Here is a 22179-nt window from a genome sequence, read left to right as displayed (position 1 = left end):
TGGGATACCGGCGCTTCAGGCCAGGGCTTTAACCCACTGTGCCACCGCACCAGCCCCAAGATCCTTTTATTTAAAAAAAAATTTTTTTAAAAAGATTTAGGCAGAGAGAGGGGGGAAGGGAGATGGAGACAGAGAAAGGGAGAGAAGGAGAGAAGGAGAGAGGGAGACACATAGATAGATATCAAGAACTTCCATTCATTGGTTCACTCCGCAAATGGCTGCAATGGCTGAAGCTGGGCTGATCTGAAGCCAGGAACCAGGAGTTTCTTCTGGGTCTCCCATGTAGGTACAGGGGCCCAAGGACTCAGACCATCTTCTGCTGCTTTCCCAGGCACATTAATAGGGAGCTGGGTGGGAAGTGGTGCAGCTGGGACTTGAAATGGCACTCACAAGGGATGGTGGCACTGCAGGCGGCAGCTTTACCCACTATACCACAGCACTGGCCCCCACGTAAGATTCTTGAAGAAAGTGTTTATTTTGAATATTTTTATTCCCAGTGCCTGCCACACAGTAGGTGCTCAATAATTACTTGAATAAATTAATGAAATAGGCCGGCGCCGTGGCTTAACAGGCTAATCCTCCGCCTTGCAGCGCCGGCACACCAGGTTCTAGTCCCCGTTGGGGCGCCAGATTCTATCCCGGTTACCCCTCTTCCAGGCCAGCTTTCTGCTATGGCCCGGGAAGGCAGTGGAGGATGGCCCAAGTGCTTGGTCTCTGCAACCCATGGGAGACCAGGAGAAGCACCTGGCTCCTGATTGGCATGGTGCGCCGGCAGCAGCGGCCACTGGAGGGTGAACCAACGGCAAAAAGGAAGACATTACTCTCTGTCTCTCTCTCTCACTATCCACTCTGCCTGTCAAAAAAAAAAAAAAAAAATTTAATGAAATAATTAATGGTATAATGCAGTACCTAGTCACCACATATTATTACCAAATGTCTCAAAACCATCTCAAAGTATACAGTAAGACTTTCATTTCTAGGTTAGACTTTAATTCACACACTCAATTATTTGAAGAGTCCTCTGGTAAAATATTTTTCTTACCAAACATTGAGTATGTATTGCCCAAGGTTATAGTCTCAAACAGCATGACTGTCCTCATAAATCTCACCTGTTAAACCAGTAGGATATGAACTTGGCACCACTGAGAATGAGGAAGAAGCTCCTCCAAAAGGAGTCACCCCTGAGGATCCTCCAAATGGTGTTATGGAAAGACTGCTGAAATTAACCGATGCTCCCTTTGCCGAAGACGATGGTGTCCCTGCAGTGTGATCTGCTCCATAATTGCTGGCACTTGTACTGACAGGCTCTGGAGTGTTTTCAGTTCTGTATTTAATGGCTGGAGTTTTGTTTTCTTTACTTTTAATGCAGCCCATTATAAAATCTACAGAAGCTATAAAGCAAACATTTTGAGAAGCAGTTAACATACAGAATATATGAAAAAAATTCAAAAGGTTGTGTTCAACAAGGCATCTTCCTCTCCCCCATTCACAAAGAAGTAACATTTACAAGACAATAAAAAAAACTAGACAGCTGAAAATGAAATCTTCCATTTATTTTTACTTGAATTTTGTTAAATGGAATCATATCATTCTCCAACTCAACCACTTTTAATAGTCCAATGGCAACATGCTGTATTGAGTAAAAATGGGCACTGAAGCTGGAGAGGTCTAAATGTGAATCCTGGATTTTGACTTAGCAGAGAAGTGAATTTCAGGTATGCTGCTTAACTACTCTACACCCATTACCTGAAAAAGTATCACCTATCTTCATAAGGTTTACTATGAAGAATAACTTTATTGCAAGTTCTAGACAATCTGGCATATATAGTGAATACTAGCAAATGCTGTCGAATTCTTTCTATATATACCAGATCTACTCTAAATCACAAATGAAAGACACACAACAAAGTTTTCTCATAAAGAAGTACAAAGAAACAGGTAAAGTTTACTATATTTTATCTTACACAATATATCTAAAATATATCTATATATATATTTAACATTTTATTTATTTACTTGATAGGCAGAGAGAGGGAGAGACAGAAAGGTCTTCCATCTGCTGGTTCACTCCCCAAATGGCTGCAATGGTCAGGGCTGTGCCAGGCTGAAGCCAGGAGTCAGGAGCATCACCTGGTCTCCCAGTGGGTGGCAGGGATCCAAGTATTTGTGCCATCTTCCACTGCTTTCCCCAGGCCATTAGCAGGGAGCTGGATTGGAAATGGAGCAGCTGGGCCTCAAACTGGCATCCATATGTGAGGCCAGCATCACAGGTCGTGGCTTTACCTGTTACACCACAATGCCAGCCCTCTACAGTATATTTCAACATGTAATCAATATTGAAATGTTTAAATATTTCGTATTCTTTTGTTAATACTAAGTCTTAGAAATCCAGTTAATTTGGACTAGACACATTTCAAGTGTTCAATAGCTCTATGTGGTTAGTGACTACCATAAAGGAAAGTAGATCTATACCTTTTCCCTTCACTATCAATATATGTAACCCCAATGCTTAACAAATTTTAAGCCAGTCAATCTTTCCAATCTTTCCAACTTAATCTCTTTTCTCTCTTCTCATACTTATGTTCATACACACTTAAGAAATACTGCTTCCCATACATATGTCCAGTGCTTTTCCATTTTTGTGGTTTTTTTTTTCCTTCCTAAGAAGATCTCTGTTTAAACTCTTCCCCCATCTCCATTGACAAATATCTTATCCATTCAGTGATGGTCTCAACAAATGTTACTTTCCCATTCAGGCTTTCCCTGTACTTGGTAATGTTAACTTTTAGCTTAAAACTGCATCAATGATTTTAAGGGGGTGGACATATGGCCTAGCAATTAGGATGCCAGTAATGACCCTCATGCTCCACAGTGGACTGTCAGAGCACCCAGGTCCAAATCCCTGCTCCAGCTCCTGTTCTAGCTTCCTGCCAATGCAGACCCTGGGAGGCAGTGGTGGCGGCTCAAGTGGTTATGTTCTAGTCACCCACGTCAGGAACCTGCATCACTGAGTTCTCAGCTCCTGGTCAGGCTCATCCCGTCTCCTTATGGGCCTTTGGTTAGTGAACCAGCTGATGGGAGCATTTCCCCCCTCTATCAACCAAGCCAAAAACCTTTAAACACAACAGCATCTTAACTTTGGTGAGATTTTCCCATGGAGCTCTCATTCCATTTTCAATCCTATTTTTTTGCTTACTGGCCTAATTCCTAACCCCATCCTTTACCCCCACCTCCCAAATAATGGCAATACATTCCTTAAAAGTGTTCTGCTTAACTTATCTCTTTATCTACTGTATCAAACTACCAATGTGAATGGCACATAGGTTTATTAATATTATAAAATCTGCATTATTCTATTTAGGTTCTAAGAAGTACTAATTAGATTTCATTAATTTCTTTTAACTTCAAAGGGAAATAGGTGAGTCTCATAAATTCTGAGACAGGAGATTTACAATTTCAGCTCTACCTTAAGGCATTTGGATCTGGCTAAGAAGCCCATGAGAGTTTTGGAGGCATGGAAAGCCAAAACACTGTGGCAAAAAAACAAAAACAAAACAAAACAAAAAAACAAAAACAACAACAACAAACAAACAAACCTAAAGGAAAGATCTCTGTGAGTGAGATCCCAGCAAAAAGAATGGGCCATCAAAGAAGGAGGTACCTTTCTCTGAAGGAAGTAGAGAATTTCCACTTTGACTATGGCCTTGTCTAAACAAGATCGGAGTTGGTGAACTCAAGAGGCTTTCATAGCTTTGGAAGCTCATGACAAGAACCTTGGGTGATTATTGACATCATAAATAATAGTGTCAACTGTTAAATCAACAATGGGAGTCACTGTGCACCTGCTCCCCATGTAAGACCTCTGTCCTTAATGTGTTGTACTTTGTGAATTAAAGGTAAAACTACTACCCAAACAGTACTGTATACTTTGTGTGTCTTTGTGGGTGCAGTCTGTTGAAATCTTTACTTAGTATATACGAAGTTGATCTTCTGTATATAAAGATAATTGAAAAGGAATCATGATGAAGAATGGGATGAGAGGGAATGGGAGATGGGATGATTGCAGGTAGGAGGGAGGTTATGGGGAGAAAAGCTGCTATAATTCAAAAGTTGTGCTTTGGAAATTTATATTTATTAAATAAAAGTTTAAAAACGATTTCAGCTCTATACTATTAATTTAAAATGTGGCTATAAATACTAACATAAAAGAGTCTATGTTACACAGAGGAGAGGAGAGGGAAAGAGGGAGAGAGGGAGAGGGGGGAGTGGGGAGTGGGGAGGGGGGAGAGAGAGAGAGAGAGAGAGAGAGAGAGACAGAGACATCTTCCACCCACTGGTTCACTCCCCAGTTGGCAGCAACAGCCGGAGATGCACCAATCTGAAGCCAGGAGCCAGGAGCTTCTTCCGGGTCTCCCATGTGGTGCAGGGGTCCATGCACTCTTCTTCCGGGTCTCCCATGTGGTGCGGGGGCCCAAGCACTTTGGCCATCTTCTACAGCTTTCCCAAGCCATACCAGAGAGCTGGATTGGAAGTGGAGCAGCCGGGTCTCGAACTGGTGCCCATATGGGATGCCAACGCTTCAGGCCAAAGTGTTAACCTGCTGTGCCACAGCACTGGCCCCCAGAAACCTTATTAAATGAGAAAACAAATACCTACTGTATAAGGAAGTTTTGGTTTGTTTTTATTACTTGCAGCTGAAAGGATATTAAAAAGTACACTATTCCAATTAAATCCCTTCTTAACATATTGGGATTTAACAGTTAAACAAAATACTCCTAAATATCCTTCAAAGTGGTTACATGAATATGAAACATCCTGAAAGTTAAAAAAAGATTAAGCAACCAATTTCATATCTATATGTCCACAAATATCTGCTGGAAAACAAAGCCTTAATTCCGATTTTGAATATTACTACTAGAGATTTTTTTGAGTAATACAAACTTATTTAAAATTACAAAAATCTCAGGGGCTGGTGCTTCAGCGTACCAGGTAAATCCATAGCCTGCAGTGTTGGCATCCCATATGGGTACTGGTTTGAGTCCTGGCTGTTCCATTTCCGATCCAGCCTTCTGCAATGGCCTGGAAAAGCAGTGGAAGATGGCCCAAGTCTTTGGGCCCCTGCATACACACAGGAGACCCAGCAGAAGCTCCTGGCTCCTGGCTCCTGGCTTCAGATCAGCCAAGCTCTGATTGTTGTGGCCATTTGGGGAGTGAACCAGTGGATGGAAGACTTCTTTCTCTGCCTCCCTTTTCTGTAACTCCACCTTTCAAATAGATAAATATATCTTTTAAAAAATTACAGAAATCTGTTAGATACTATTAGAAATTCTTTATCTATAACCAGAAATTCTTTAACTACAGTGTTCCTTTTTTAAAATTAAACTTTTAGATATAACTTACACACAATAAAATGCACTCATTTTAAATATACAGCACCATGAATTTGGTGAATGTATAAAACCACAATGTACAGTATTTAGCCATCCCCTCTCCTGCCATTCTCTGCCGAAGATTCTGTTGTACCCTTCCTAGTCAATCCCTTCTCCTAACCCTAATGCCCCTGATATGTTTTCTCTAACTAAAGATTATCTTCTCTAGAGTTTTTTATAAATGGAATCACATGATATAAGGGTTTTTGATATCTGGCTTTTTTCACTAAACACTGCATACCAAAGATACTTTTATATTGCTGCATGTATCAGTTCACTAATTTTTATTATTGAATAGAATCCCATGTTACTATAGCATAATTTATTCATTCACTTGTTGATAAATTTTAGGCTATTATAAATAAAGCCCCTATAAACCTTCCAACATTCTTTGAGTGTGTAGACATATCATCTTTCCTACCCCCTCCATCCCCCGTGTCCTGCAATACCTAGGAATGGAACTGCTTGGTCATATAAAGTTAAATACACCCTTACCACAGGAAGCTGCTCAACTGTTTTTCATCATAGTGGCTATGCCATTTTGCAGTCCCACCAACACTGAACATGAACTTCAGCTGTTCCACAACCTCTACAATGCTTTTCTCTCTCATAAACCCATCAATGATCTGGATGGAATCCAAATAATCTGTACAAGCTTTTACAGTTTATGCTATCTAGAAAGCTTGGGCAACTGAAATCCATTAAGTACCAAAAGGTAACTGCCCATGAGGCAAATAATGAAAATTAGAGAATAAACAAAATTGAAGCTAAAAAAAAAAAAAAAAAAAAAAAAGCAATAAAAAAGATCAGTGAAATGAAGAGTGGGTTTTTTTTTTTTAAATAAACAAAATTGACACACCGTTAGTCCAACTAACTGAAAAAAAAAAAGGAAAAGACCCAAATTAATAAAATTTAGATGAAAAAGGAAATATAACAACAGATACCACAGAAATAAAAAATCATCAGGAATTACTACAAAGCACTAAATGCCAATAAATCAGGAAACATAAAACAAATGGATTGATTCCTGGACACATTGAGTCAAATATGAGTCATAAAAATACCAAAATTGAGTCACAAAGACACAGAACACCTAAAGAGATCAATAATCAAGACGGTCATTGAATCAGTAATAAAGACCCCTGCAAAAAAAAAAAAAAAAAAAAAAAAAAAGCCGCAAACCTAATAACTTCACTGCTGAATTCTATCAGACACTTCAAGAATCCAATCCTTCTCAAGCTCTTCAAAACAAATGACAGGGAGGGTATCCTCCCAAACTCCTTCTATGAAGCCAGCATCACCTTAATTCCTAAACCAGAAAAAGAAACAACAGAAAAGGAGAACAATAGACCAATATCCCTGACGAAACACACACGAAAATCTTCAACAAAATACTAGCTAATTGAACCCAACAACAGATCATTCACCTGGAAGAGTGGGATTTATCTCTGATATTCAGGGATAGTTCAAATTGATAGTTCAAATTGATTGCAAATCAATAAGTGTGATACATTACATTAACAAACAGAAGAGCAAAAACCATATGATTATCTCAATAGATGCAGAGAAAACATCTGATAAAATACAACATTCTTTCATGATGAAAACCTAAAGCAAAATTGGGTATAGAAGGAACATTCTTCAACACAACCAAGGCAATCTATGACAAACCCACAGCCAGCATCTTATCGAACAGGGAAAAATTGGAGGCATTCCCACTAAGATCCAGAACCAGACAAGGATGTCCATTCTCACTACTGCTATTCAACATGGTCCTAGAAGATTTAGCCAGAGCCATTCTGCAAGAAAAACAAATCAAAGGGATACAAATTGGGAAGGAGAAATTCAAACTATCCCATTTGGAGATGACATGATTCTATATATAGGGGATCTAAGAGACTCCACTGAGAGACTATTAGAACTCATAAAAGAGTCTGGTAAAGTGGCAGAATACAAAATTAACACACAAAAATCAACAGCCTTTGCACCCACAATGCATAACTGAGAAACTACTTCTAAGATTAATCCTGTTCACAATAGTTATTAAAAAAAACCTTGGAACAAATTTAATGCAGGAAGTCAAAGATCTCTATGATGGAAATTATAAAACATTAAAGAAAAAAATAGAAGGGGGCCAGCACTGTGGAGCAGCGGGTTAATGCCCTGGCCTGAAGCACCGGCATCCCATATGGGCTCCAATTCAAGACCAGGCTGCTCCACTTCCAATCCAGTTCTCTGCTATGGCCTGGGAAAGCAGTAGAGGATGGCCCAAGTCCTTAAGCCCCTACGCCCATGTAGGAGACCCAGAGGAAGCTCCTGGCTCCTGGCTTCGTATCAGTGTAGCTCCGGCCATTGCAGCCAATTGGGGAGTGAACCAGCAGATGGAAGACCTCTCTCTCTCTCCCTCCCTCTCTCTCTCTCTCTTTCTCTCAAACTCTGACTTTCAAATAGATAAAATAAATCTTTAAAAAAAAAAAAAGAAAAAGAAAAAAATAGAAGACATAAAAAATGGATCAATCTTCCAGGTCCAAGGATTTGAAGAATCAGTATCTTCAAAATGTCCATACTACTGAAAGTAATTTACAGATTCAATGCAATCCCAATCAAAACACTAATGACATTCTTCTCAGATCTAGAAAAAAATGATGCTAAAATTCATATGGAAACACAAGAAACCCAAAATAGCTAAAACAATCTTAAACAACAAAAACAAAGCCAGAGATATCACAATACCAGATCTCAAGACATACCACAGAGCAGTTACCATCAAAACAGCCTGATACTGGCACAAGAATAGACATGTAGACCAATGGAACAGAACAGAAACTCCAGAAATCAATCCATGCGTATACAACCAACTTACCTTTGACAAAGAAGCTAAAATTAATCCTTGGAGCAAGGACAGTCTCTTCAACAGAGGGTGCTGGGAAAACTGGATCTCTGCATGCATAAGTATGAAACAAGGCACCTACCTTATACCTGATCAAAAATCCACTCAAAACGAATCAAAGACCTACATCTACGACCTGAAACCATTAAAGAATTAGAGAACACTGGGGAAACCCTTCAAGACATTGGCACAGGCAAAGACTTTGTGGAAAAGACCCCATAAACACAGGCAATCAAAAGCCAAAATTGACGAATGGGATTACATCAAACTGAGAAGCTTCTGCACTGCAAAAGAAACATTCAGCAAACTGAAGAGGCAACCAACAGAATGGAAGAAAATATTTGGAAACTATGAAAATCACAAAGGATTAATATCCAGAATTTAGAAGGAGCTCAAGAAACTCAACAACACAAACAATCCAGTTAAGAAACGGGCAAAGAACTGGAACAAGTGTTTTCCGAAAGAGGAAATTCAAATAGTAAATAGACACATGAAAGAATGCTCAGGATCACAAAATCCAAACTATAATAAGGTTTCACCTCACCCCAGCTAGAACAGCTTTCATACAAAAGTCAATAAGGGGCCAGTGCTGCAGTGAAGTGGGTAAAGCCAATTGGCCACAACAGCTGGAGCCGTGCCAATCCGCTGGTTCACTCCCCAATTTGCCACAATGGCCAGAAATGCGCTGATCTGAAGCTGCACTGATCTGAAGCCAGGAGCTTCCTCTGGGTCTCCCATGTGGGTGCAGGGGCCCAAGGACTTGGGCCATCTTCTACTGTTTTCCCAGGCCACAGCAGAAAACTGGACAGGAAGTGGAGCAGACAGGTCTCGAACCAGTGCCCGTATGGGATGCCAGTGCTTCAGGCCAGGGTGTTAATCGCTGCGTCACAGCGCAGCCCCAAATGAACTGATTTCTTTTATTATTATTATTATATATATATATATTTTTGGGGGGGGGGGACAGGCAGAGTGGACAGTGAGAGAGAGAGACAGAGAGAAAGGTCTTCCTTTTGCTGTTGGTTCACCTTCCAATGGCCGCCGCGGCCAGCGCGCTGCGGCCGGCGCACTGCGCTGATCCGATGGCAGGAGCCAGGTGCTTCTCCTGGTCTCCCATGGGGTGCAGGGTCCAAGGACTTGGGCCATCTTCCACTGCACTTCTGGGGCACAGCAGAGAGCTGGCCCGGAAGAGGGGCAACCGGGATAGAATCTGGCGCCCCGACCGGGACTAGAACCCGGTGTGCTGGCACCGCAAGGCAGAGGGTTAGCCTGTTGAGCCACAGCACCGGCCAGAACTGATTTCTTATAACTGATAGAAATAATGGTCGGGACTGGAACAACTGTTAAACATTTTTACCGGTATCTAATTTGCCAAAATCTATCAGGGGCATTTCAAAAAGACTACCCTCTAAATTAATTATTTGACTGGATTCAATGGTAACCTAAGTAAGATTACATATTACTAAGACACCATGAGAATTTTCTTACATTTCCAATGCTCCACTGGGTCAGTTCCCCACTTAAAACTCTCACTACAAAAAATACAATAAAATAAAGATTCTCATCAACAAAATGAGAGTTCCAGTTGCTCCACGTCCTCAACACTTGTTATTGGCAGGCTTTTTTGTAAGTCATTGTAACAGGCATATTACAATGTCTCTCTAGTTTTAATTAACACTTCTGTAATAACCACGAATCTAATTCTGAGCACATTTCCAAATGCTGATTATCCATGTCTACATTGCTGAAATCCCTGTATAAATAAATTTTTAAACTGGGCTATATGCTGTTATGTTCCGAAAATAATAGTTATTACTGTAACATTCAAAATTATAGGGCCAGTTCTGTGGAATATCGGGTAAAGGCACTATCTGCAGTGCTGGCATCCCATAGGGACATCAGTTAAGAGTCCCAGCTGTTCCACTTTCGATCCAGCTCTCTGATGTGGCCTGGGAAAGCAGTGGAAGATGGCCCAAGTCCTTGGGTCCCTGCACCCATGTGGGAGACCCAGAAGAAGCTCCTGGCTTCAGATCAGTACGGCTTCAGATCAGCGCATCTCTGGCCACTGAAGCCAATTGGGAGTGAACCAGCAGATGGAAGACACCTCTCTCTCTCAGCCTCTCCCTCTCTCTATGTAATTCTCAAATAAATAAATAAATCTTTTTAAAAAACTGCATTATTTATGTATTCTGGGATCAAGTTGCCAAATATATGCACAGTATTATAACATTTTCTTCTAGTCTGTAGGCTGTCTTTGCATTGTATAACAATGTCTTGGGTATTTTTTTTTAATTTTGATGGAATCCAACTAAGAATTTTTAATACTATGTTTTGTGGTATATATATCCTAGGAATTCTTTACCAGATTTTCTCTCTAGTTTTCATCTTAAAGTTTGAATTCTTACATCAAGCTTTTGAGTCATTTTAAGTTAATTTTTTATGTTATGAAGTCTGAGCTTCAATTTTTTTTATTTTTTTCTCCCAAAGAAACCTTTTATCTAATGAATACAAATTTCATAAGTACAACTTTAGAAATACAGTGATTCTTCCCACCATACCTGCCCTCCCACCCCACTTCCACCCCACTTCCTCCTCCCTCTCCCATTCCCAGTCCCATTCTCCATTAAGGTTCATTTTCAACTAACTTTATACACAGAAGACCAACTCTATACTAAATAAAGACTTCAACAATATGCACACACATGCACAAAAGAAAAACTGTTTGAGAACAAGTTTTACAGTTAATTCTCATAATACAACTCATTGAGAACAGAAGTCCTGCACGGGAAGTAAGTGCATAGTGACTCCTGTTGTTAATTTAACAATTAACACTCTTATGTATGAAGTCAGTGATCACCCAAGGCTCTTGACATGAGCTGCCAAGGCTATGGGAGCCCTTTGAATCCAGAATCTCAGTATTTAGACAAGGCCATAAGCAAAGTGGAAGTTCTCTCCTCCCTTCAGAGTACAGTACATCCTTCTTTGATGGCACTTCTTTCCACTGGGGTCTCTCTCACAGAGATCCTTTATGTAGGTTTGTTTTTTTGTTTTATTTGTTTGTTTGTTTTGTTTTTTTTTTGCCACAGTGTCTTGGTTTTCCATGCCTGAAATGCTTGCTTGGGCTTTTCAGCCAGACCAGAATGCCTTAAGGGCTGATTCTGAGGTCAGAGTGCTATTTAAAGAGATTATGATTCTATGAGTCTGCTGTGTGGACTGTTGCCCATGTTGGAGCATTTTCTCCTTTTTAATTCTATTATTATTATCAGACATTTGATCTTATTTATATGATCCTTTAACACTTAATCCTATCTATATGACTGCTTTAACACTTAATATGGTCACTTAATATGGCATTTTTACCACCCTGCTTAATGAGATTTGGGGTCCATGGCAAGTTTTTAAATTGTACCCTTAGAAGTAAATCCACAGGAATGTATGCAGAACTATACAACTTTATAGTTACAAAATTTTTCCTTCCTCCCTTATTACCACTCTTTTTTTTATGAGATCTATTTTGATTTGACTTTATACACATACGATTAACTCTGTTAAGAGTTCAACAGTATGAAAAGAAAAAAAAAAAAAACTCCCCTATTTAAACTTGATCTCTAGTTATCCTAACTACCATTTGTTGGAAAAAAAAAAATGCTACCCATTTCCCATAACTAACTGTATACATATGGGCTACCCTGTATTTCTACACACTACTTGTTCCATTGTTTTGAATGTCTATGTTTATGTCAATTATACTCCTGCTTTACAGTTAAGTCTTGACATTAGGTAGTTTAAGTCATACAGTTTTTTCCAACTTCTTTAAAATTGCTTTGGATACACCAGGGAAGGGTTGGCAACTTTTCTCTGCAAAGGGTCAGACAGTAAATATGTTAAGCTCTGTAGAACATAGGTTCTTTGTAACAGCTATCTGATTCTGCCAGCCACTTCATTATAAAAGCAGCCATGGATAATAAACATTAGGAATGGCAGTGTTGAAATAAATCAATTTCCAAAACCAGGCAGTGGGCCATATTTGGCCTGTAATTTCAGTTTGCCAAACCACGCACTAAGGTCTTTGTATTTCCATAAACATTTTAGAATCTGATTATCAATCAATGCTTGCTGGGATTTGAATTTGGATTATACTAAATATAGATCAACGGGGAAAATTGACTTCTTGATCATGAATGCTATTCCATATGTTTAAAAGTTAAAAACCTTTTCCCCAGCAATGCTTTGAGGTTGTCAGTATATAGATTTTGTCCAGTTAAATTTAAGAAGACAAGAGATCTTCCATCTGTTGGTTTACTCCCTTGATGCCTACAACAGCTGGGGCTGAGTCAGGCAGAAGTCAAGAGCCTGGAACTCAATCTGGGTCTTCCATGTGGGTGGCAGGGACCCAAAAACTTGAGCCAACAGCTGCTACCTTCCAAAATGCACATTAGCAGGAAGCTGGCATCAGAAGAAGCAGGACTTGAACTCAGGCACTGTGCTGTAAGCAGCAGGCATTCCAAGCAGTGTCTTACCCAGTACAGTTGATGCTTACCCCTAGTTGTTGTTAAATTTATTCCTAGGCATTTATGTTTGGACATTATAAATGGCATTACTTGGAGACAGTGTTTTATAGTGGGTTCAGTCTCTGCCTGTGATGCTGGCATCCCATATGAGTGCTGGTTCACGTGCTTTCACAGGGAGCTCTTGCACCTGACTTCAGTTTCCCACTAATTCAGACCCTGGGAGGCAGCAGTGATGGTTGAGGTAATTTGGTTCCTGCCATTCACATGGGATGCCTAGATTGAGTTCCAGGCTCCTGGGTTCAGTTTATCCTAGCCCCAAAGGTTGTGGGCATTTGGGCATTGCTGGCATCCCATGTGGGCACCAGTTTAAGTCCAGGCTGCTTCACTTCCAATCCAGTTCCCTGCTAATGGGCCTGAGAAAGCAGTAGAGGATGGTCCAAGTACTTGGATTCCTGGACCTGTGTGGGAGAACCAGAAAAAGCTCCTGACTCCTGGCTCCTCATCAGCCCAGCTCTGGCCACTGCAGCCATTTGGGGAGTGAACGAGCAGATGGAAAATCTTTCTAACTCTGCCTTTCAAATAAAATAAATCTTTTATAAATGGGGGAGGGGGGCTGGGACTGGCACTGCACTAAGTGGGTTAAGGCTTGGCCTGAAGCACCATCATCCCATATGGTTGCTGATTCAACCGGCTTCTTTACTTCCAATATAGTTCTCTGCTAATGTGCCTTGGAAAGCAGCAAAAGATGGCCCAACTCCTTAGGCCCCTGAACCCATACGGGAGACCTGGAAGAAGCTCCTGACTCCTGGCTTCACCCTGGCCCAGCCCCAGTTACTGTGGCCATTTGGGGAATAAACTAGCGGATGGAAGATCTCTTTTTCTGTCTCTTCTCTCTCAAATCTTTTTAACACTGCCTTTCAAATATATATATATATATATATATATATACACACACAATATATATATATGTGTGTGTGTGTGTGTATGTATATGTGTGTGTGTATATATATATGTATATATAAAGACAGAGGTGGGGTGCAATGTAGCATAGTGTGTTAGGCTGCAGCCTGCAATGCAAGCAGCCCAAATGAACACTCGTTTGAGTCTTGGCTGCTGCACTTCTGATCTAGCTCCCTGCTAATGTGACTGGGAAAGCAGCAGAATACTGCCTAAGTATTTGGGTCTCTGTCACCCATATGGAAGACCTAGGAGTCTAGGCTCCTGGCTTCAGCCTGGTCCAGCCCTGGTGGCCCTTTGGTGAGTGACCCAGCAGATCGAAGATTGATCTCTCTCTCTCTCTCTTTCTGGAGTCCTGAATCCCTCCAGACTAAGAACAGGGCTTAGATAAGAACGAGTATCAAGGGGCTGGTCCTGCGGTGTAGCAGGTAAAGCTGCTGCCTGCAGTGCCGGCATCCCATACGAGCACCGGATGAATCCAGCTTCTCCACTTCCAATCCAGCTCTCTGCTAATGTGCTTGGAAAGTAGCACAAGATGGTCCAAGTCCTTAGGTTCCTGCACCCACATGGGAGACTGGGAAGAAGCTCCAGGCTCATAACTTCAGATTGGCTCAGCTTCAGCTGCTGTGCTCATTTGGGGAGTGAGCCAGTGGATAGAAGACTCCCCCCTACTACCTCTCTCTAATTATGCCTTTCAAATAAATAAATAAATAAATAAATTCTTTAACGGCATCAATAAATACTTTTAAATTAATTAATAATTGCTCTGATTTTCTTCAGATCCTAATCACCTTTTTCTACAATTCTGCCTCATAGTCTAACAATTTATGGTGATCTCTAACCTGCAGTTCAACCCAAAGGGGTTCTAATGTGTTGATGGCCTAACAATCTTTACAAAGTAGAACTCTTAACACTCTCCTGGAACTTCCAATGGCTTCCTATTATCTACAGAACAAATCTCATCTCCTTAAATTTGACATTCTAAGTTAGCTTCTCCAATTTTCTTTTCTTTTCTTTTCTTTTTAAGATATATTTATTTAAAAGAGTTACAGAGAGCGAGAGTGAAGCGGGAAGGTCTTCCATCCACTGGTTCACTTCCCCAATTGCCCGCAACTGAAGCCAGGAGCCAGGAGCTTCTGCCGGGTCCCCTATGCAGGTGCAGGGGCCCAAGGACTTGGGCCGTCTTCTACTGCTTTCCCAGGCCGAAGCAGAGAGCTGGATCAGAAGTGGAGCAGCCAGGACTCGAACCGGCACCCATATGGGATGCCGGCACTGCAGGCGGCGGCTTTACTGGCTACGTACACCACAGCGCTGGCCCCTCCAATTTTTCTTCTCCCAGTCTGCTTCCCCTATCACTACTAATCTTCCAAAATATAGATCAGGGAGGCAAAAAAGGCCAATTAGATATAAACTATAGAACTCATGAGGCAAAGACTGTCTTTTAAGCAGAGATAGCATGGTAAGCAAAAGTCCATAGTCAAGGGAGAACAAGTACGTTTTAAAAACTGTAAGTAGCACAGTGTTAATAAAACACCCATAATAAGAAGGGGAAAGATGAGGCCACAACAAACACTAACAAAAAATTTTGAAAGCCATGCATAGTTTTTTCGTTAAATACATTTTCCCTTGACTTTCTGAAGAACCATCACATTTATGGATTTCCATAGTTTCTGCAGCAAAATTAACTCATTTTTAAATTCTACATTCCATAAACTTTTTATAGTATTCATGTATTTCCTAACTTTTTGATTCCTGTCGGACTAAAGCTTTTCAACTGAGGAGCAGGCATTGGCAGAGGGCTTAAGGTACTGCCTGGGACCCCTCCCAAAACATACTGGAATACTTCTGGCTCCTCCACTTCTGATCAAGCTTCCTGATAATGTGCATCCTAGGAGGCAGCAGATTATTGCTCAAGTACTTGGCTCCCTGCCATCCACATGAGAGACCCAGGCTCTAGGTCTAGTCTTTCTGGCTTCAGGCTGGCCCAGCTCTGGTTTGTGAGGGAATCTGAATGATGAACAAGCAGACGGAAGATCTCTGACTCGAAAATAAACTGACAAAATTTTTTTAACTTTTTTTTTTTTTTTTACTTTATATTAGGTGGTCATATATCAAAATTACCTTTGACAATATGTTTAGGATAAATTTAAAATAAAATTTTAATACATCAGGCTCAAACAGTAGATAACACATTATTACATTGTAAAGCATGTTAAGATATTTTAAAATAGTATTTTAGGGGCTTAGTAGGCTAAACCTCCACCTGCAGCACTACCATCCCATATGGGCACTGGTTCCTGTGCTGGCTGCTCCTCTTCCAATCCAGCTCTCTGATTATGGCCAGAGAAAGCAGTGGAAGATATCCCAAGTGCTTGGGTTCCTGCACCCTTGTCAGAGACCCAAAAGAAACTACAGGCTCCTGGTTTTGGATCTGCCCAGCTCTGGCCATTGCAGACCCTTGAGGAGTGAACTAGTAGATGGAAGACCTCTCTTTCTCTGTCTCTCTTCCTCCTTCCCTCCCTCCCTCCGTCAAATCTTTAAAAAAGAAACAGTATTAAATAACACTCTGGCCTCAGAATCAGCCCTTAAGGCATTCGGATATGGCTCAAGAGCCCATGAAAGTATTTTAGGCATGGAAAGCCAAGACACTCTGGGAAAAAAAAAAAAGAAAAGAAGACCTAAATGAAAGATCTCTGTGAGTGAGATCCCAGTGGAAAGAACGGGGCCATCAAAGAAGGAGGTACCTTTCTCTGAAGGGAGGAGAGAACTTCCACTTTGACTAGGACCCTATCAGAATAAGATCGAAGTCGGCACTCCCTAAAGGCTTCCATAGCCTCGGCAACTCATGACTAGAGCCTAGGGAGATTACTGACGCCATAAACAAGAGTGTCAAATTGTTAAATCAACAACAGGAGTCACTGTGTACTTACGTCTCATGTGGCATCTGTCCTTAATGGGTTGTCCAATGTGAAGTAATGCTGTAAGTAGTACTGAAACAGTATTTTTAAACCTTGTGTTTCTGTGTGGGTGCAAACTGATGAAATCTTTACTTAGTATATACTGAATTGATCTTCTGTATATAAAGATAATTGAAAATGAAAAAAAAAAAAAACCTTGGTGTTAAATTGGAAATTGCATAGAAAATTAATCAATTTAAAAAAAAATATCATGTAGGATCTCTGTCCTTAATGTGCTGTAGATTGTGATTTAATGCTATAACTCCAACAGTATTTTTCACTTGGTGTTGCTATGTGAGGGCAAACTGTTGAAATCTTTACTTAATATATACTAAACTGATCTGTATATAAAGAGAATTGAAAATGAATCTTGATGTGAATGGAAGGGGAGAGGGAGCGGGAAAGGGGAGGGTTGCGAGTGGAAGTTATGGGCGGGGGGGAGCCATTGTAATCCATAAGCTGTACTTTGGAAATTTATATTCATTAAATAAAAGTTTAAAAAAAAAAAAAGAAACAGTATTTTACATTGTTTTGTCTCCAAAGTACTTTATTAATTTTGATTCCATAATAATCCTAGTATGTTCCCAAGAAAGAATATGTACAATCTCTACACCTTACTTGACAGATCCAGAAGCCAAGGGAAGCTGTGTTTTGTTCCGAGATAAAACTAAAAGTGAGCACAACTAAGAAATGAGGTTTTCTCACTTCTGTGCTACACTCTTTCCACCACCCACACAACCTCTAGGGAAGCTCTGTATATAACATTTTCTGTTCATTGATAAGTTATTAAATACTAGCCATGTAAAAAACATCACAAATATTAAGATTAACATTACTGGCAGCTAGTTTCACTGCTTGACAGACACAAATTTAGTCATTTTGAAAACAGCCTCCAAACCCTCATCATAACCAGGTTGCCTCATTAGTAATAGTGATTAAAAATTCTGTTTAGTATATTTTTGAATTTTAAAAAAGACTTAATTGTACATTATTTCTATAAACCAACTCTCACAAGTTAATCAACTGTGATACTGTATGTTGTATCCAGTATTGAGGGGAAGCTAGTTTGGCATTTTACCCAGATGGCTCCAACTTACAACGAAGTTTAGAAATCCTACAGAAATTAATTTGCAGACTTAATTTCCTAAGATATGACATGAGCAATCTCCACGGATCACAGTGCTCTACAGATCACAAACACAGTCAGTGATCTTCCTCTAATTTTCGTTTTCAAAACACCTCCTTTTAGCATAAAGCACAAAGGACAGGCAGAGCCATAAAAGAACAGAAAACAGAGGGAAGAGGCAGAGAGGAGAAAGCAGCAGACTACTAACTGGACTTTGTCTTGTAAAAGCAAACAAAGATTTTAATTTTCCAAGAGTCAAAGTGAATAGAAAATGTGAACCATGGAAAACTGAGTTTACAGGGCCCACTAATAGTAGCAATTTCCTACCATCATTTTATTTTATTTTTGTATTTCAGATACATAAACAATTGACCTTGGAGAAAAAGTAAGCCAACTCAGTCTTGGGAGTCTCACGATGGTTTCAATGAAGTCTGGGAGAGGATCAGCCACAAGAAGGGCCTGATGTAAGGAATATGTAAAGAATTTTTAAAATTTTTTGCCATGGGTTGAAGTAATATAACTTTACAAATTAATGTAAAGCTTCAAGATTTAAAAAAATTAAATCCAATATAGAACAGATGTGAATTATGATGATCCAAGGTCAAAGCTAATTACCTTTAGCCATAGCAGGAAGCTATCTGAGATAGGTTATTGGTGGAAAGGCATCATTTTCTCTACAAATTCTCTACAAATTCACTCAACTCGAAAATCTCTGATTTTCACACTTTATTTCTTGATCTTTTGTCAATATCTCTGATAGACAAATTGCAATTAATAATTATATTATATATAATATACATTATATTATATATTATTATAATAATTATATTATTTTCAAGTCCTTACATCAATGAAAATGCTTCTCAGACAATGCATGGACTCTTCAATTGGTGTTTTAAAGCTTTAAAAATGTACCATACAACTATTTCCTTTTTATGTTTATTTATTTTATTTTTATCTACTTCAAAGAGCAACAGAGAGTGACAAAGGTCTTCCGTCTGCTGATCACTCCCCCAAAAGCCTAGAACAGTCAGGATTGAGCCAGGACAAAGTCAGGAGTCCAGAACATCATCCAGCTCTCACATGTATATGGCAGGGGCCCAAGCACCTGAGCCATCATCCACTGCCTGTTATGGAGTACTACAGTTGGGACTCGAATGGGCAGTCTGATATGGAGTGCTGAAAATCCAAAGTGGCAGCTTAACCTACTGCACCACAACACCCACTCCTCTGCAAGTATTTCTTTATCAACACATGTCTCCTTTGTGCTTTTTTTTTTTTTTAAATCTCTCTTTAAGAATAAAGAGCAGAAATTAGATTTGTTTAACGAAATTAGATTTAGTTAAGTCACTGCTTGGGATGCTTGCATTTTGGTGCAAAAATCCATCTGAAATACATGCACATGCATATGTATTTCAAAACAATTGTGCAAAATGTAGATTATGAAACAACTACACATGGTTTTCAAGCTTTGTTTGACCAAGATAAACTTATTTTTTAAACTGCATTTTCTATGAATTCTTTGAAATATCCTTGTTTTACTACTTAAAGTAAATAGTTCACTTTGGTTAAGAATATTTCAAAGTATGTAAATGTGTGCTTTACAATTTTAATAGCCAAACATGCTTTTAAAATATTATTTCAGGGGCCGGCGCTGTGGCACAGCGGGTTAACGCCCTGGCCTGAAGTGCCGGCATCCCATATGGGCGCCAGTTCTAGTCCGGGCTGCTCCTCTTCTGATCTAGCTCTCTGCTACGGCCTGGTATAGCAGTGGAGGATGGCCCAAGTCCTTGAGCCCTTGCACCCACATGGGAGACCCAGAAGAAGCTCCTGGCTCCGGATCGGTGCAGCTCTGGCCATTGTGGCCATCTGTGTAGTGAACCATCAGATGGAAGACTTCTCTTTCTCTCTGCCTCTCCTCTGTGTAACTCTGACTTTCAAATAAATAAACAAATAAATCTTTAAAAAGAGTCTGGTTTCTGGCATTTATCAGATAATATTTACTATTCAATTTTCTAAGCTTTTCTTTCATTCAAAATCAATGCCAATAAAATTCTATAGGATATCTACTAGGTAAAAGCATTTGTAAAGTACAAATTTTTCTTTTTAAATAGGTTTATTTTTCCATCTAAAAAATACTGAAAGTCTACAGAATAATGGTAATTACAATATAGAATGGCAAAGACAAGCAATGATTTTCTAGTAATTTGTTGGGAGAAAAACATAATCTTACTTTTTAAATTAATGAAAAAAGTCTCTAGAATTTTCCAAAATATCAAACCTTATTAGATATCTACATTCTTTCCTAGAAAGCGGAAGGGTGAAGATGAAAATCAGTTCTTGTGTTATCACACTATTCACTATTGATGGCTCTTTTAGCTAGTACAGCTGTCTACTAGTCATCTAGTAGACCATCTTCCAGGAACCTCAACTTTATCATGTCCAGAATGAGATCTGTCATCTTTTCCATCACAATTTACTCTTCCTTCACTGTCACCCATGTTTCAGTGAACAGTAACAATAGTCCTCCCACCTACCTGTTGCCTTACAAACCTGAGTCATGTTTAACTCCTACCCCTCCTATGCCAAATATACCCAATCAGTCAAGAGTTGATCATACTATCCTGTAATCTCTAAAATTCTGCCCCTCACCCTCACCCTGAATGAATTACTGCTATCCTTGGCTGCTAATCACATACTGTCTGGATTACTGCAAAAGTTAATCATTGCAGCTGATTTCCATGCCTCTAGTGATCTCCCATCTTTTCTGGCTGTAGCAGGAATAATATCTGTGCATTCTAAAAGGAAATGTGATTATGAGCCTTTAATGGTATAGCTCCTCCCTTCTCCAAGGATAAAGTCCAAACTCCTCAAATGAATAAATACAAGGTCTCACATGATTTGCTTTATTTACTTCTACTGGCTCTTTCCATTCTCCTTGTAGTCTATGCTCCTGGCATCCTGAATTTCTTCTAGACAGATCATCAAATGTACCATACTGTTCTCATAAATGCTTGGCACAACTATCTCCTCCCTTATACTTGACTCTTGACAACTCAAATGTTCAAGGAATTTTCCCTGACCTCCCATGTGCTCTATAGCATATTTCATTCCCTCGCACACAACTATTACTAAAATTTAACTGCCTGATTGCCCCTATCCTCCTTCTCTCTTGTAATCTAGTGGCTTATTCACAGGTAATGCTCAATAAAAAATTTTTAGACTACATAAGAATTGACTTTGAAGTTAGATCTGTATTTCAATTCTAGTTTGATCACTTATTAGCTACTATGATCCTTGATCAAATTACCTAATCTCTCCCAAGATTGAGTTTCCTCATGTTTTTTTTTCCAAAGGAATAATACCTATTTTGCAAGACTGTAAGAATTAAACAACCTTTCAAGTAACATAATCAACACATACCCTAAAAAAAAAGCAGGTGTTTGCCTTAGATAAGACTTCTGGCTCTAAGGACAGAATCTGGCTAGAGGTAGCTCCAGCAAAAGGGGGAATTTTTATAAAGGTTACATGTGTATCTCACAGAACTCAAGAACGTAAGAGAAAACTAAAATCAGGAACCTAAGTCTTACAGTCTTATAACCGTAGTTTGTTAATTCTCTCTTCTGGTCCCTCTTGTCACTGGCCTCCTCAAAAATAAGCTTTGCAATTTATACTAGGCACACTCTTCATGTCTTCTCCAAACCTTGTTCAAAACTGAACAGAAAAGAAAATCCTTCTTATATGAAGTAGAAAAAAAAAAATGGAAAAAATCACATAGCTCTCTTGCAATAAATATGGATGCAATATAATAAAATTAAAGTTGAAAGCTCAATTAAGTAGGAAAAAAACACTGAGTAGGGAATTCAGAATATATCTGCTTCCCATCCTCTAAATCCAATGGGTTTTTCTAAGCGTGTGTGTGTATAGACATTTTAAACCAATATATGTACCTCCCTCCACATCAAGATTCTTGGAGCAAGAAAGTCTTCTATATGGAAACCTTGTATGGGATAGTGCCTGCCTCTTAATCACAAGAGGATGGGTGACTTTATAGAAAAAATTGTTTTAAGTGTGTCAAAAGTTATTCTTAATGAATATTGTGATACGTATTGTCAAATTTCCCCTTAACGGATTTTGGGAGAGAAATGTTCTGAAATTCTAATAAAATTATTTATTTTAGAGGCAGCAAGAAAGAGACAGGGTTCCTATCTACCAGTTCACTCCCCCAAACGCCTGAAACAGACCTGGGCTGAAGCCAAAGCCAGGAGCCAGAAACTCAATCCAGGTCTCTTACCCAACCACCTGAACCATC

At 39.6% G+C, this 22179-nt stretch overlaps 1 protein-coding gene across 2 annotated transcripts in view; it reads right to left on the bottom strand.

Annotated features, from left to right (window-relative positions):
• The window catches only part of YES1 (YES proto-oncogene 1, Src family tyrosine kinase), a 79295-nt gene that overhangs the window by 34876 nt on the left and 22240 nt on the right, over positions 1 to 22179 (bottom strand). For both annotated transcript variants that reach the window (XM_062201428.1, XM_062201429.1), the window contains exon 2: positions 1110 to 1391. In XM_062201428.1, coding sequence (XP_062057412.1) covers positions 1110 to 1374 — 265 coding nt within the window. In that variant the 5' untranslated portion in view covers positions 1375 to 1391. The remainder of the gene's footprint in view (positions 1 to 1109; positions 1392 to 22179) is intronic.

The sequence above is a fragment of the Lepus europaeus genome, chromosome 9, assembly GCF_033115175.1.
Source record: "Lepus europaeus isolate LE1 chromosome 9, mLepTim1.pri, whole genome shotgun sequence".
Lineage (NCBI taxonomy): Eukaryota > Metazoa > Chordata > Mammalia > Lagomorpha > Leporidae > Lepus > Lepus europaeus.
Note: the sequence above shows the minus strand (reverse complement) of the source record. Positions and strands in the feature narration are given on the sequence as shown.